The sequence below is a fragment of the Ambystoma mexicanum genome, chromosome 3p (assembly GCF_040938575.1).
Source record: "Ambystoma mexicanum isolate Mex_15411 chromosome 3p, UKY_AmexF1_1, whole genome shotgun sequence".
Lineage (NCBI taxonomy): Eukaryota > Metazoa > Chordata > Amphibia > Caudata > Ambystomatidae > Ambystoma > Ambystoma mexicanum.
The window spans coordinates 682,160,482-682,173,965 of NC_090925.1; the positions used below are offsets into that span (position 1 = coordinate 682,160,482).

General features: G+C 47.3%; 1 protein-coding gene across 7 annotated transcripts in view; it reads left to right on the top strand.

Moving 5' to 3' along the window:
• Positions 1-7,672, top strand: part of ADIRF (adipogenesis regulatory factor) — a 31,049-nt gene extending 23,377 nt beyond the window's left edge. For all 7 annotated transcript variants that reach the window (XR_011304336.1, XR_011304337.1, XR_011304335.1 and 4 more), the window contains exons 2-3: positions 3,345-3,407; positions 7,404-7,672. Coding sequence is in view for 1 of the 7 variants with exons in the window: in XM_069651474.1 (XP_069507575.1) it covers positions 3,345-3,407; positions 7,404-7,498 (158 nt within the window). In the remaining 6 variants the exon portion in view is untranslated. The remainder of the gene's footprint in view (positions 1-3,344; positions 3,408-7,403) is intronic.
• The last annotated feature ends 5,812 nt before the right edge of the window (positions 7,673-13,484 follow it).

Consider the following 13,484-nt stretch of genomic DNA (forward strand, 5'->3'; position numbering starts at 1 on the left):
ATTGTCTGTGATGTGTTTTGTCTGTTACCGTCGTGTGTCTGTAGCTGTAACTTACACGCCTACAACTATCCCTCGTTTGAACCAGTCACCTTCCTATACCCTACCTCGCGCCTGTACCTGTGTCACCAGGGCCGGCTGAAGATGTGTATTCGCACTTGGGGGCCCATTTCAACATGACGGTTGAGTGGCAGTGGCGTAATGCACGCATGGGGGGAGATTAGAGGGGCAAGATGCCCCGCCCCTGTGGTTCTTTAATGCCAGAATGGACCATTTTTCAGTGGAACACCTCTCCCGTCCGGTACCTCAATGAGGGTGCCCAACGGGAAAAGCGTCCCGTTGGCAGGAGAATGTCTGCCGAGCAATTCCTGCTCAGCACGCGCATTGCCTAGTCTGGCAGCAGGACGCCTTACCCTTTCCGAATGGGAGAGGTGTCCCGCTGCCAGGACAATGTCCCAAGGAGCTCCCGGCAGCAGAGGGGCTCTCGCGGTGCTCTGTGTCAACAGAGCATTTAATTGTGAGTCATTAGGCATTGATGGGAGGGGGGCTGCGGGGAGTGGGAGGGCTATTAGAAGGGACTTTTGTCTCTAGAAATGTGAATGGAACGGAGTAATCAGAAATGAGAAGGGTGCATACTTTTGCATGCTTTATGAAATAATGACTATGGGCCATATTACGACCCTGGCACTCCTGTAATGAAGGGGGCCAGTACGGGACCGGCCCCCTTCATTACGGGAGCGCAGATTATGAGGTTCCCTTTGCGGGACCCGGATCAGACGCCTGGTAAAACCAGGCGTCCTTTCTGGGTCCCGCGAGGGGAAGAGGGAGGTAATAACGGGCCAGTTGTAATCTGCCCGTTATTACCTCCCTCCCCATTCCCATTGAGCCCTATGGGGGCTCGAATGGGAATGGGGAATGGTTCCAGCAAGGAGGAATTACCGGGTCGTCCTATGTCGGAATGACCCAGTAAGTCCCCATTGCAGGAACCCGGTAATGGAGCCCGGTTTGGAGGCAGCATAGTGCTAATAGCACCATGGCTACCACCAAACTCGTAATGAGGCCCTATGTCTTTACAACCCAAGTGGGATTTGTTAGGCTCACATAAATCTGCATGATGCTATTGAGACTTTGCATGCAGGATGGGGAGAATAAAACTAAAGCCATACTCCGATTGCTCAAAATATTTCTATGACAATGTATATAGTGTATAGTTAGTTTACTATTAAAGGCTAGTTTATTATGTAATGTGGTTTTCTTCCAAGGCATTGCTATAAATAAAGTATTATTTAAGCACATGAAATGTGAAGCAAAACCTTAATAAATATCTATATAAACTGAACCTAGGAAGATGTGCGCAGTTGCTTAAATTGTCCACATCCCGGTTTCACCATTTAACCAAAGTTTGTGATCCTGGGCAAATCATTAAATCACACTGAGCCTCATCAGGAGTTGGGCCTTAGCCCTTTAATGCTGCGGTGGTAACGCTATACCCGCCGCATTTGGGGGATGGCCCAATCCCGAGTATGAATGCGACGGCAGAGAGAAAGCATTTTCGGCACTACTAGCGCCCCCCAACACCATTTGGGGAATGGAGATTACCAGCAATGCCGCTATTCGCGATCTGGCACAATTTGCGCCGGACCGAGGAGCTGTAACACTAATTTGCTTTGGCGGTATCCCGGCGCAATTACCGCTGGGATACCGCCAACCTCGTGCTGAGGCCTACTGTGTCTTCTCTGCAGCTCTGTAAGTGATTCTGATTCACTTCATAGCTTATGTTGATATATCATGCTATTATAAAAAAAAGCCCAATCACTATAGAGTTGCTCCATATACAATAATGGTGCAATTTAGGTATTTTGCACATACACTTATTTGCCACTTGTTCTAAAGCCACTCCCATGGTGCCTCCAAGTATCAAAGACTGATGATGCTCCTTGCAATGTCCTTTTCTGTGAAGTCACTTCTGTTGGTGCAATCCATATGCAAATTAGGAGGCTTGCATGTATTTTGCCCCAGAGCGTTTGGACAGAGCTCTAATAGATGAGTTTCCTGCATCTGTAATGATCTTGCAGTTTTATTGTTTTTGTTATGTGTTAAAATGCCATCTACCACTAATGTTACCAAAAAAGTAGATTGGGGGCTTGGGGGGCCGGTTTGGGGGCATGAATGAGACCATATGGTATTGTGCACACTGCATTTGGGTGGGGAGCAGCAGAACTTCTTTCGTGGCTCGCCCGCCCCACCCTTACTCTTGCAATGCAGGCTACTCCCCTGTTGGGGCCCTTGCTCAGAGCCAAGGAGAGCCTCAGGCACCTGTGTGGAGCATACATTATAATCGAGGATAAGAAATAGAGCCAGGAGGTTAATTGCTGCTGATATCAGGAGCTGGACAGCCAGCAGGGAACACTGAACGTCTTCTGAAAAGCTATTCATTCAAGTCAGCAAGAGGCTGGTGGAGAGAAAAGTAAAAAGGTACCGAGGCGAGCGACTCCCCGAAGGGCTCCAGCAAATGCAGCCTGTAATGTGTGCTCTGCAAACCAATGCAAAGTCCCCATTGAGAGGCCTATACTGGCGTGTCATAAGAAGGTTGATGGCCAACATGGGGGCTGTGGTTGTGGGCCCTGCTGATGCTCAGCCCCTCTTAACTGAAAACATTGAAAGGCTCTGACGCCGTCCTTGTGCCACATCTGTTCCTCTTTTACTAATCCCACATATGAACCCATGCCATGTCTTCACCTGCTTTGTGTGCACTTTACTACTTTATTCATCTCTACATTTGTCTCCTGTTTCCCACTGTTTCGTGTCTGTAAGTGGAAAAGGCTTGGGCCTGCTGAAAATGTGTAATATGGGGCCACTTTGAAAATTATTTCCAGGGCCTCTTTTGGTTCCCAGTCCACCCCTGGGCCCAACATGCTAGTGTGCACCCCTTTTTTTTAAGTCAAAGTAGGCCAGTTTGACAAGTTACTTTACTGTGCAGCTTCTAATTTTGACCCTTGTCACTGAACACATTTTCTTTAAAGTGCGTCATTTGCATCAGATTTTACCAAAAAAAGATTGGATGCTACTCTATCAATCGTCCCATTTGCACATGTGAGCAGCTTTTTCATTGGAGCCTGAGTCCATTGTATGCCCCAGTCCGGCCCTTTCTTTGCGCATGGTTCGACGTGGGCTGCATCTGTCTTTTGTCTTTACCTGTTCCACATGTTTACCCTCACAGTATTTCACATGTCTATCACCTGTTTCATGTCTACCTATTGCATGTCAGTACATTGTTCACGTTGACAACTGTCTCTTGTCTGTGCCTGCCTGGTGCTCGCATCTCTGTGACACCTGTGCTCTTTTAGTTTTGGCAGCGCAAGACGTGGTGCAGACGGCGTCCGAAGCCTCCAAGGAAACGACAAGAACGGGTAAGAAATGGATTGATCTGACGAGTGACTGACTTTTCCCCAAGCCTCCTTGCCACTCAGGGAGACCAGCCTGACAAGTCTAGTCGAGCCCTATGTCCGGTTCCAATGCAGAGGCATGGCCACCTGTCTCAAGTGACTGACTTACAAACCAAAACAAGATTTATTTTCACTTAAGAGATCGAATGTCAGATGGCATGAAAAGAGGAAGAACACGCACCACAACAAAATGCTGCAGCAGTGCAAACACGAACTGAGTAAAGACAAGTAGAGTACATATAGCATGACTAGTTAGGCAGGACCAAAGAAATATACCTTGAAAGCGCACACTGGCCAAGCCAACAATTCGATGTTTTGTGCAGACGTGTGGTAGGCATTTGCAAGTCACTGGCATACAAGTACTATCTGGCCGTAAGCGGGCAACATTTAGCAAATGGTGTTAATATCTGGGAATGTGGTGGCAATGCCTGACAAATGCCCAAACAAGAGCCAAACTCGTTAGCTTTGGTACTGGTGTTTTTAACAGGACTTCAGTTCAAGGAACAGATGAAAGGACCTACATATTGCATTTCAGTCACCAGGAGGTGATCTGTAGCTGCAATTATGCCATGACCTTTCAGGAGACTGCTTAAGTATCACAATGCAGCCCCTAACAGCAGGGACTTAGCTCAAGGAGATCCCGGGGAGTGGGTTTTTGCCAGGAGGGGCAGGTACTGGGTATTAATGACCATAGGAACTAGCATGGCCATGAGTGGTCATTGTATGTGTAAAATGTGGTCTCATGCAGATGGGATGTGACCATGCAGTTTTGTCCTGCACTGCCCCTTTTGGGGTGGGTCCAAGCGGGATTGGCATATGGTATTTCCCCTTTTGTAATGGCTTGGCAGTCAAAGAACGATGGTCTGGAGGGTTGTTCAGAGCAATGCCAAAGGTTAAGATTCATTCTAAATATTCCAGCCATCACTTCTTTTGTTTTGCTATAGTCACCCTGAGTGGGACGGGTGTGCCCAGACGTAGTTCCCGTTCCTGCTGGGCCCAGAGACCTAAGCTACTCCTCACTGATGAGGCCCAACAAGGCTAAACATGTTTGGGGTTGCTTGTGGTCTCGTGCAGAAGGGAGCCTAATTTGGATATGGTCTTTCCCCTTTTTTAATGGCTTATAGGCAAAGAACGGTAGTCTGGAGGGTTGCCCAGAGCAATGCCAGAGGTTAAGATCAGTTCTCAACCTTCCAGCCATCAGCCCTTTTGTTTTTCTGTGTAAAATACCAAACAACACTCACAGGCTGTGTGTCCTTCCTCGCATCACATCTCTCTCCCATCTTCACTTCCCATGCCAATAGTTTTGGCCTAGAGACAGCAATTACAATGCCACCTTGTAGCTAAAACTAAAGTATTAGAAGATGCAGAAATCAGCTTTTAAGGGATAGACATAAGTGGTGGATGTGGCAGGATGGACTGCCGGAGGAACACACACTACCTACACACATGGCCAATCTATCACTCAGCAGGAAAACCCATAACTCTGATAGCACACATTTTTCCAGAAGGTAAGCTACAATATGAAACTCACTGGGTGGCAGCTATGAAGCAAGATTGAAAATGTATAGGTTGTCAAAATCATCCCCAAGTATGTGCACATAGACCTCACGTTACTCCATCTAAGGCGTAACTAGCTCGTCCAGCACTAATATTTTCTTGCCTGTTGGGTCCTTTATTGCTGTATTTAGCATAGCTATCACTTAGCAGCGAAAGCTACAAATAACATAAGGCAAAGAAAAAACAGGGTTGGATGCGTTACTCGTGGCAGAAATGATACCTCTTCCATTGCCTGCAAACAGAACAGTCCCTGGCACACCCTGCATGTTACAAAACACGCAGAATCCACAACTAGACCATGGTACTATACATCCACTCAATGTAGCTGGTTAAAGCAGAGCAACAGGGGAAAGTCATGCAGCATATGAGATCCCATTGACACAAGGGGAAAGCTGGCGACCAGGGAAGACAGAACCACATTTTCGGAGTAAATGGGATAAGATTCGACTGCGTACCAAGCATCTAAGACAGAAGACGTTGAAACCTTTGTGTGCACTTTGTGGCCTCTGCCTACCCTTTGGGGTGCACACTTTAGAGACATAGGAGTAGCTCTTTTAGTTACTTGCAGAGTCCCTTTGGGGGCTATTATTTCAGTTACCTTTGAATCTTTAGATCCAGCCATTAGCATTCTCTCAGTATGATATTGTACGTCTACGTCGATGAAGCTCAAATTCTCCTCCATCTAGAGAGCATTACATCAAGAAGCGTTTCAGACAGATCCCAATCCTTGTACCACAGCCTTTCAGTAGCGAGGCAGCAAGGTTTTGGCGTGAAGCATTCTGCTACAAACTTTGTTAGTAGATCCTCCCAAGGAGGGCAAAGTGGTTTGTCCAGCATGGCTGTTAGCAAGTCCTGTGTGCTCAGCCTGGAGCAAGCAGGGTCATGGTTGCTCCCCTATGCTCCAACTTACTCAGCATCAAAGAAATCCTCAGGAACGGAGAGAACACGTAGACCCGGTAGAAGTCCCAGGTAATCACCAGTGCACTGACCAAGCAGGCCCCACCACAAGGACAACTTGGCCTTTTTGGTCAAGTTGGCCGCAAACAGGTCAATCTGGGAAAGCCCCGGACATGGAGAAAGGCAGCTCCATAATCTCCCACTTGTGTGAGGAGACACCCAAAGGCAGGAGCAAGGTGTCATGCTGAGTGTTCACGCTGCTTGATGTCACTGTTACCTCCTTTCTATAACACAAAACCAGCGCAGCATGGCATGTGCGCAGCTTCAGTGATCCCACTTTGCGCATCTTCTTGATGTAGTGCATGGCGGTGGTTTGTCCATAAGCACCTGGACAGTCAAATCTCTGATTGATGGTTAGAATAATTGCAATACCAGATGAACTGCTCTGAGTTCCAGTAGGTTGAAATGGGAGGACTTCTCTGGCCTTCCCAGTGACTTCTTAATAAAAGATCCTGCAGGTGAGCCCTGTCTCAGCAGGAAAGCATCCATGACCATGGTGAGTTGGCGATAGCTGCCTGAATGGGGCCACCTCGAGGAGATTGTTAGTGGATGCCCACCAAAGCAGCTCTTTGAAGACCTTTGGGCAGACCCAGAAAATGTCTGTCGTGTCCAGGTTACCCAGGGTTACTGGCTCCTCGGGTACCACGACTAAAAAGATGTAGGGTGCCATGAGTCCTGGCATCCTCAAGAAAACCTCAGCTAGGAATCTCCCATTGGGATGAAATAGAGTCACTGTGCTCTGGATGCTTGTCACACGCTGGCGGGCAGGTTAAGCCATGCCTCGCGCCAAACGCAGCACTGCCATTTAAACTGTGTTTGGAGGTCAGAAAGGACTTCTTTCAATGGATGGAGCAACCTAACTTATGAAAGAGTAGTGTACTTTGTACTATAATATTAGCACAAATAACATAACATAAGAACTCTATTTACAGTACATTGCACTCACCCTTACTTCTTCCACATATTTGTTTTCATCAACTGGCTTAAAGATAATGACCATTAAACATCACACAAGCCACTGCTGTCTTTAATACCTGCACTCTTCCACGCCATGCTATTATCTGAACTGTATCATATCCTTGTATTATATCTCTGTACACATGTAAATATGTAACCTCTTAAGTTGTAAATACCTATGCACCCTGTTTTTATTACTGTATTAGACCTATGTACTATTGTAAACTTGTAACTTCAAAGCTGAAAACTTTCTTGTACCCTGTGCCCTGATGCCTTCGGGTCTGGCGCGCATTACAAATAAATAAACAAACAAACACACTTAACGCTCATGCTCCCTCCATTCAAGGGATGTGTTCAGCCCCTCCCCCCTATATCAATGTGGAGATTACTAGAAGGGGGAGGGGAGTTCCTTGTTTTTTGTGAATCACTAACCAGACCTTTTTGCCTCCTTTCCTCTCTCCCTCTACCTCGGCTGTACCCCATCACCAGCTGCTGAAGAGGCCACCAAGCAAGTCCAGAGCACCATCGACACCGCCAGCACCAAAGCGCAGGATGCCATCAAGGACTTGGGGCAGAAGCTGTAAGCACCGTCCTGGAGCGAGGGGCACGGTGGACTGCCACCCTGTTCTCTCCCACCCTCTGCGGAGGAGTACCCCCAAAAGACAATTGTATTCTTCCCCTGTGGGCGTGTCTCCAGTGGGAAAGGGAGGGCGTGGAAATGAGGCCATTGTTTTCTAAATAAATCTTATACCCCAGTTTCCTGCCTTCTTCCGCCCTCCTGTCATGTAAAATGGATACCGTTTCGAAGTGCCTTACAATGAAGTATTATGCATGCACTCAGCCAAGGCCCGATGAAGGAGAGCAGCTGGGTTCAACTTGCACTTCTTGAAATGGCACATGGCACCAGGGAAAAGCGGGTTCAGCTGGGTCATGGCACAGGCTTTTCACCTGTTTCAATTTGACCCAAACAGTTTTGATTTTGCCTGGTTTGATTTAGTCAGAGGCAACACCTGCCCTATGGTCATCCGGTCTGAAGAAAGTTCTGCCCACGAAGCAATAGATTGGTTTCAGGCCTAAATAATAGATATATTTATCAGTGTATTTATTTATGTTCCTCATTTTGCTGACAATGGCGCTTTCTGTCACACAGGAAGCCATATTGTTTTCAGGTCACAGGTAAGCACTGCCCCGTTGAGACTTATATAGTGTTCAGTTTTGGAGAAAGGAGCAGTGTTTCTTTTGAAAGGGACCAACGGACAGAATGGAGGCCATTTTGTTTTCAGCTTCTGGAGAAAGTTTGGTTTAGGCGAGAAGATGATTTCCCCTGCAAGGGCAATTACTAGTTTGTTCTGCAAAAAGCTTTGTTCTGAGAGTGTTATCATTTCCCTGATAGAAAGCAATTCTGTGCTCTGGTCCACATACAGCTTTGTTTTCAAGATAGGGAACTCCTCCCAGATAAAGCAGTATTGTGTGGTATATGTGCGTTCAGGTGTGCGGTAAGCTTTGTTTTATGAGAGGGAACACCTCCCGAAAACAAGGCATATTATTTTGAAGTGTACAAGAAGCGCTGTTTTGAGCATGTGAATTTCTTTCACACACAGAGGCACCTCGAGACAGATTCTCAAAGATTTGGACTGCAACAAATGAGGCCACGCCTCTGATTCACACCTGCTACCTCATGCCTGATGCACAAAGTTTAAAACTGGAGGAAATGGGAAAATACCCCCAAGATCTTTGAGGTGCTCAAGTGCAAATGTGATTCACAAAGATTTGCTCAAGGGCTTCTCTGCGATGTTCCAGGCATTTCCACATGTGCTGCTGTTTTAGGCTTCGTGAATCCGCTGCAGGGAGGAAGGTTGAAATCTGAGAAGGCCGCGGCCTCTCCTTTTTTGCTCCAGGGCTAATTTATGTGAATGAGACCCACTGTGTTCAAGGCCTGCAGAAAGCTTTGTTCCTAGAGAGGCAACACTGGCCAAATGGAAGGTTTATTTTATTATATTGTATTTTATTTTTGCATTTATAGCCGTGCAGAAATACCCTCAGGCATCAAGGCGCTTGTTCCAGTAAGTGCAAAGTGATATTCTAAAAGTACAATACCACGCTTAGGGTTACAGTGTACGGGTGGGTCTTGAAAGCATACTCTGGCAGAGCCGCACCTCATGGTACGGGGGTGGGGTTCCTTCAGGTGTGCAGGTAAACATACATTACAAGATAGGTATGGGTGCAGAGTCTGGCAAAGCCACACATCATGGTGCGGGGGGGGTCTAGGTCAGGTGTGCAGGTATGCATAAATTAGAAGATAGGTATGGGTGCACAGTCGGGCAAAGCCACACCTCATGGTGTGGGGGCTACTTCAGGTGTGCAGGTAAGCATAAATTACAAGATAGGTATGGGTGCACAGTCTGGCAAAGCCACGCTTCATGGTACGGGGGCTACTTCAGGTATGCAGGTAAGCTTAAAAGACTTAGGGCCTCATGATAAGTTGGGTGGTATCCCAGCGGTAAATCTGCCGGGATACCACCCATCACAAATAGCGTTACCGCAACTCTGTCCTGCCCTATTAGCGCTAGATCCTGAGTTGTGGCAAGGCGGTAAGTCCCCATTTGTATTAGGTCCATTGGATCCAATGGGGGCGTTTACAGCCTAATTAGCATAGTGCTAATAGCGCCACGCTAATTGCGCTGAAAATGGGCAGAAAGTTGACAGATTTACCTACAACTTTCAGCTGGAAGTAAATCTGGATGATTTTTCGTCCAACTCATAGTTACATGCAGCAGTAATTTGGCAGTAACAGCGTTACCACCATATTTTAACTGCTCCGCCCCATTTATGATGAGGACCTAAGTTGGTAACGGTGCACAATCTGGCAAAGCCTCCACTCCTCCAGTAACAACTCGTCCAGTAACATTGCTTGAGGATTAGCAGAGGTATCATTATGGATTGTGAGCAAGCGTAGCATAGAGTGATGTGAAATGACATTTTCATTGCAAGCTAAGGGCTCCATAAAGAGGATGGCGAGCAGGCATAGTGTAGTATAGTAGGGTAGGCACAGGTAGGTGGGGGAGCAGTCAAGGTAAAGTGTTATATGCAGGCAGGGCTAGGGGCTACCCCAGCAGAATGTGCCATGAGAGATGAGAGACGGAGATCATGCGGGCAGATGCAGATATACATTAGGTGTTACAGTTGCAAGGAAGGCAGATGCATGGAGAACATACAATGAATAGATTGTATGGTAGCAAAGACGCACCCGCAGGCTGGGGCTGTGTCAACTGTGAGAGGCAAAAATCTGGCATATCCAGGAAAAGGTTGTGCATACACAAAAAGCACTTTTATGAATTGTTAGTGATTGGGGTATAGTTCCACATGGGGCTTTAGCAGGGGAACGAAAGGCATCTATCTGGCCAGTACAGCACAGTTAAGAGAGGAGAGCAAGTTAGGCGTGCTTGCAGGCCACTGCGCTTACCTGCGAGACTCAAATCTGGGTAGGACGATGAGCACCGGCAGGAAGCGAGGGGCTGGAGGCATGGATAGGTATAACACTTGGACTCTTTCTGAATGTCCACTATACAAATTAGTGGGGACAATCACATGTTTATATCCAAGAGATTGAGCAGGGCAAGGGAAAACATAGAGACACACCATTGTCTGTCCTGTCCCCGGATAGACTGTCCCCCTCCAGGACCTGCGACCCCAGAAACCAGTGCCACCCACATTGTGGACCCCCTCAAACCAGTGATCTGGTACAAAATGAGTACAATGTCAGAGCCACGACAGCAATGGCTCTATTGCTACAACAGAAGATATGTAAGGTAGCGCCACCATCCAGTTCAACCCTCATCTGATTGTGGTGCAGGTGTTGTTTTGAGGAGCTCTTTTGCTTTCTCTGCGTCCTAAAATATATTCTCTTTTTCTTTCAACGTTACCTTGAGTTTGGCCGGGAGCAAAATACCTGCTTTGACCGTCTGGCTTGAAAAGTCTTCTTTAGGTCGTTCAGCACTTTCTTTCTCTTTTCTTTCCCCGCTGCATGGTCCGGGAAGAACAGAATACGTTTATGTGGTATTCGAGTTTCTCTTTTTCTCTGGCTGCTCAGGATCTGCTGCTTCAAAAAGTTTAATAATAATAAGCGTCAGACCGATTTCAGAGCTCCGCAATTTGTTATGCTGAAGCTGCTTAATTCTGTAGCACTTCTCAATGTATATGGGATCCTCTTCTGTGTCAAGGCCCAGTACCTCCAGGAGTCAGGTAGACACAAACGCAATCGGGTCTTCACCTTCAGTGCCAACCGGGAGGCCTAGTAGCCTAACTTGCTTTGCCCAGATCACATTTTCTAGATATTCTACCCTCAGGTCCAGCACCAGGGTTCAGCGTCGCAGGCCCTCCATTTCGTTGCCGTGGTGCTTCACTTCTGGGATCAACTGAGCACATTGCTTATCCATTTCAGAGGTCTTCTGCTCCAGGGTTGATGTTCGGGTTTCCAACTGGCCACCTTCTCTTTTAGGCGATCGAATTTGCTTTTGTGTCTAGAAACAGTTTTATCAATTTGGGGTTGTTTTACCGAAGCAGAAATGTTCGAGGGAGAAAACACAATTATTTTTTCAAAATAATCTTTGGTCTTTTCTCCCCTGAACATTACTGAGTTACCCAAACCCCTACCCACACCCCCACCCACACACCTACCCACACCCCAACATACCCCTACCCCGACCCACCTACCTTGCATTCCGTCTCGCTCTGGTCCCTGCAAAGCCTGTTCCCTTTCACTTCCGTGATCGGGATCGGCGCCGCAGGGTCATTTTCCTTTTTTTTTTCTTTTGTCAGGTCAGCTGCGGAGGTGTCCCCCGCTCACTATACTGGAAAGTATAGTAAGCGGGGGTTGCGGGGAACACCCCTGTAACCCTTGCAGCCTTTTTTATTTTTTGGATGGCTGTGGGGGACACCCTTGTAACCCTCGCTCACAATATAGTGAGCAAGGGTGCGGGTGACACCCCCACAGTCCCCAGCTGAGTGATTTGGTAGAACATTTTGGCTGTTGGATTTTTCGAACGGCCGCAATTCGGCCAAATCACGCATTCAATATTTTTATTCGGCCATTTTGGCTGAAACCGTTTTATCAATGCAGCCCAGCACCGACACAAGGGTATCCTGGGATGACGAGGAAGCCCTGGAGGAGTTTGCCAAGGTTGTTTGCTTACTTGTTGCACCATGTGGCGTAAAGAAATCCTCATCAGGCTCTTGGCCTTTTTTTTGCCTTTTCCCCACGCCCCACGAGCATATCATACCCTAAGATCCAGTCGAAACCAACACCTTGCACCTTTCAAAAATGCTGTTCCGCTCTTGTTCTCTCCCCTTCGCTCCAAGCAGGTTGCACTGTCCTCATGCCTCTCTGCCCATAACATCTTAGTATAAACAATGATGGCATTAATGTCACTCTGTGGTATTGCATTGCGACCCCCAAGCTCTTCAGCTCTCTGTCACTGTTAGGGTGCCTCCTGGCAGCCCTGATGATCCTCTAAGTATGCCCGCAGGCACCAGCCCTGTATCTGAGGTTGAGTCCCCTTTTTGAGAATTGCAGTATGTACAAAGATCGTGGCTAAATTCTTTCTCTAAGGGGCACCTTTAATAAAAGGGGTGGGAAAATGGCACTCTGACCCTGCTCTAAGAGGAATTTACCTCCTTAAACCAAAACCGAAGGATCTATTTGTGTCAGAATGTGTTATGTTGTTATCTTATAGTGCATTTGTATAGCGCCTTATGTACTATTGGTATGATCTCAAAGCGTTGTGGGTTGAACACCCTCGGGGACCATGGTACGTTTCAGTTGAGAGACTAATTTAGCATATAGTGCTTGGGTGCACTTGGTATGTGTGCAGCCGGTGTGGATTGCGCGTGTTGGCTGCGTTCTAGCGCTAAGTGTAGTGCGGTGGATGTGAGAGATCAGTGTTCAGAGCGCAGCATGGCAGGTGGAACCCGAGTCTGCATTCTGGCAGCCGTGGGGCATGTGCAACAGATTATGTGTGCTGCTAGGCTGATTTGTTTGCGGGGTATAGCTGCGTTCTACCAGGTTGTTGAGGTGTTATATGAGTGATGTAGGTATATGTGCAGCTAGGCCGAAATGATTCAGGTGTTTAGCTGCGTTCAAATGTTTGATAGTGTACCGTGGAGGGGGAGCATAATGGTAGGAATGAATGTATGCCGTTACCGGTGGGTGGCATCATTATATGGGATGGTTACGGAGCTCAGTGCTCTGGGATAATCTGCATTGGGGGTTGGTGGTAATGGATTTCACTCTGGAGATTGGGCCTCAGGGGGGCCTATTTCCAGGCCCCATGTAGAATTTTAGGCTGGATTGGTGAGTGCTTTGTGGATTATATATGATCTCATGGAAGCATTTGGTCAAGCATAGTTGCTTCTGTCATGCCGGTACACGGTTGTTAGTTATTATTCCTGGGAAGTGGTTGCCTCTATTGATACTATAGCTCCAACAATAGATCGTAATAACCCGTGGAAAAGGTTGCTTAACTGGGACATGCCCTTTGGTCTTTTCAAAATGATTATCTTCCTGCATGAAAA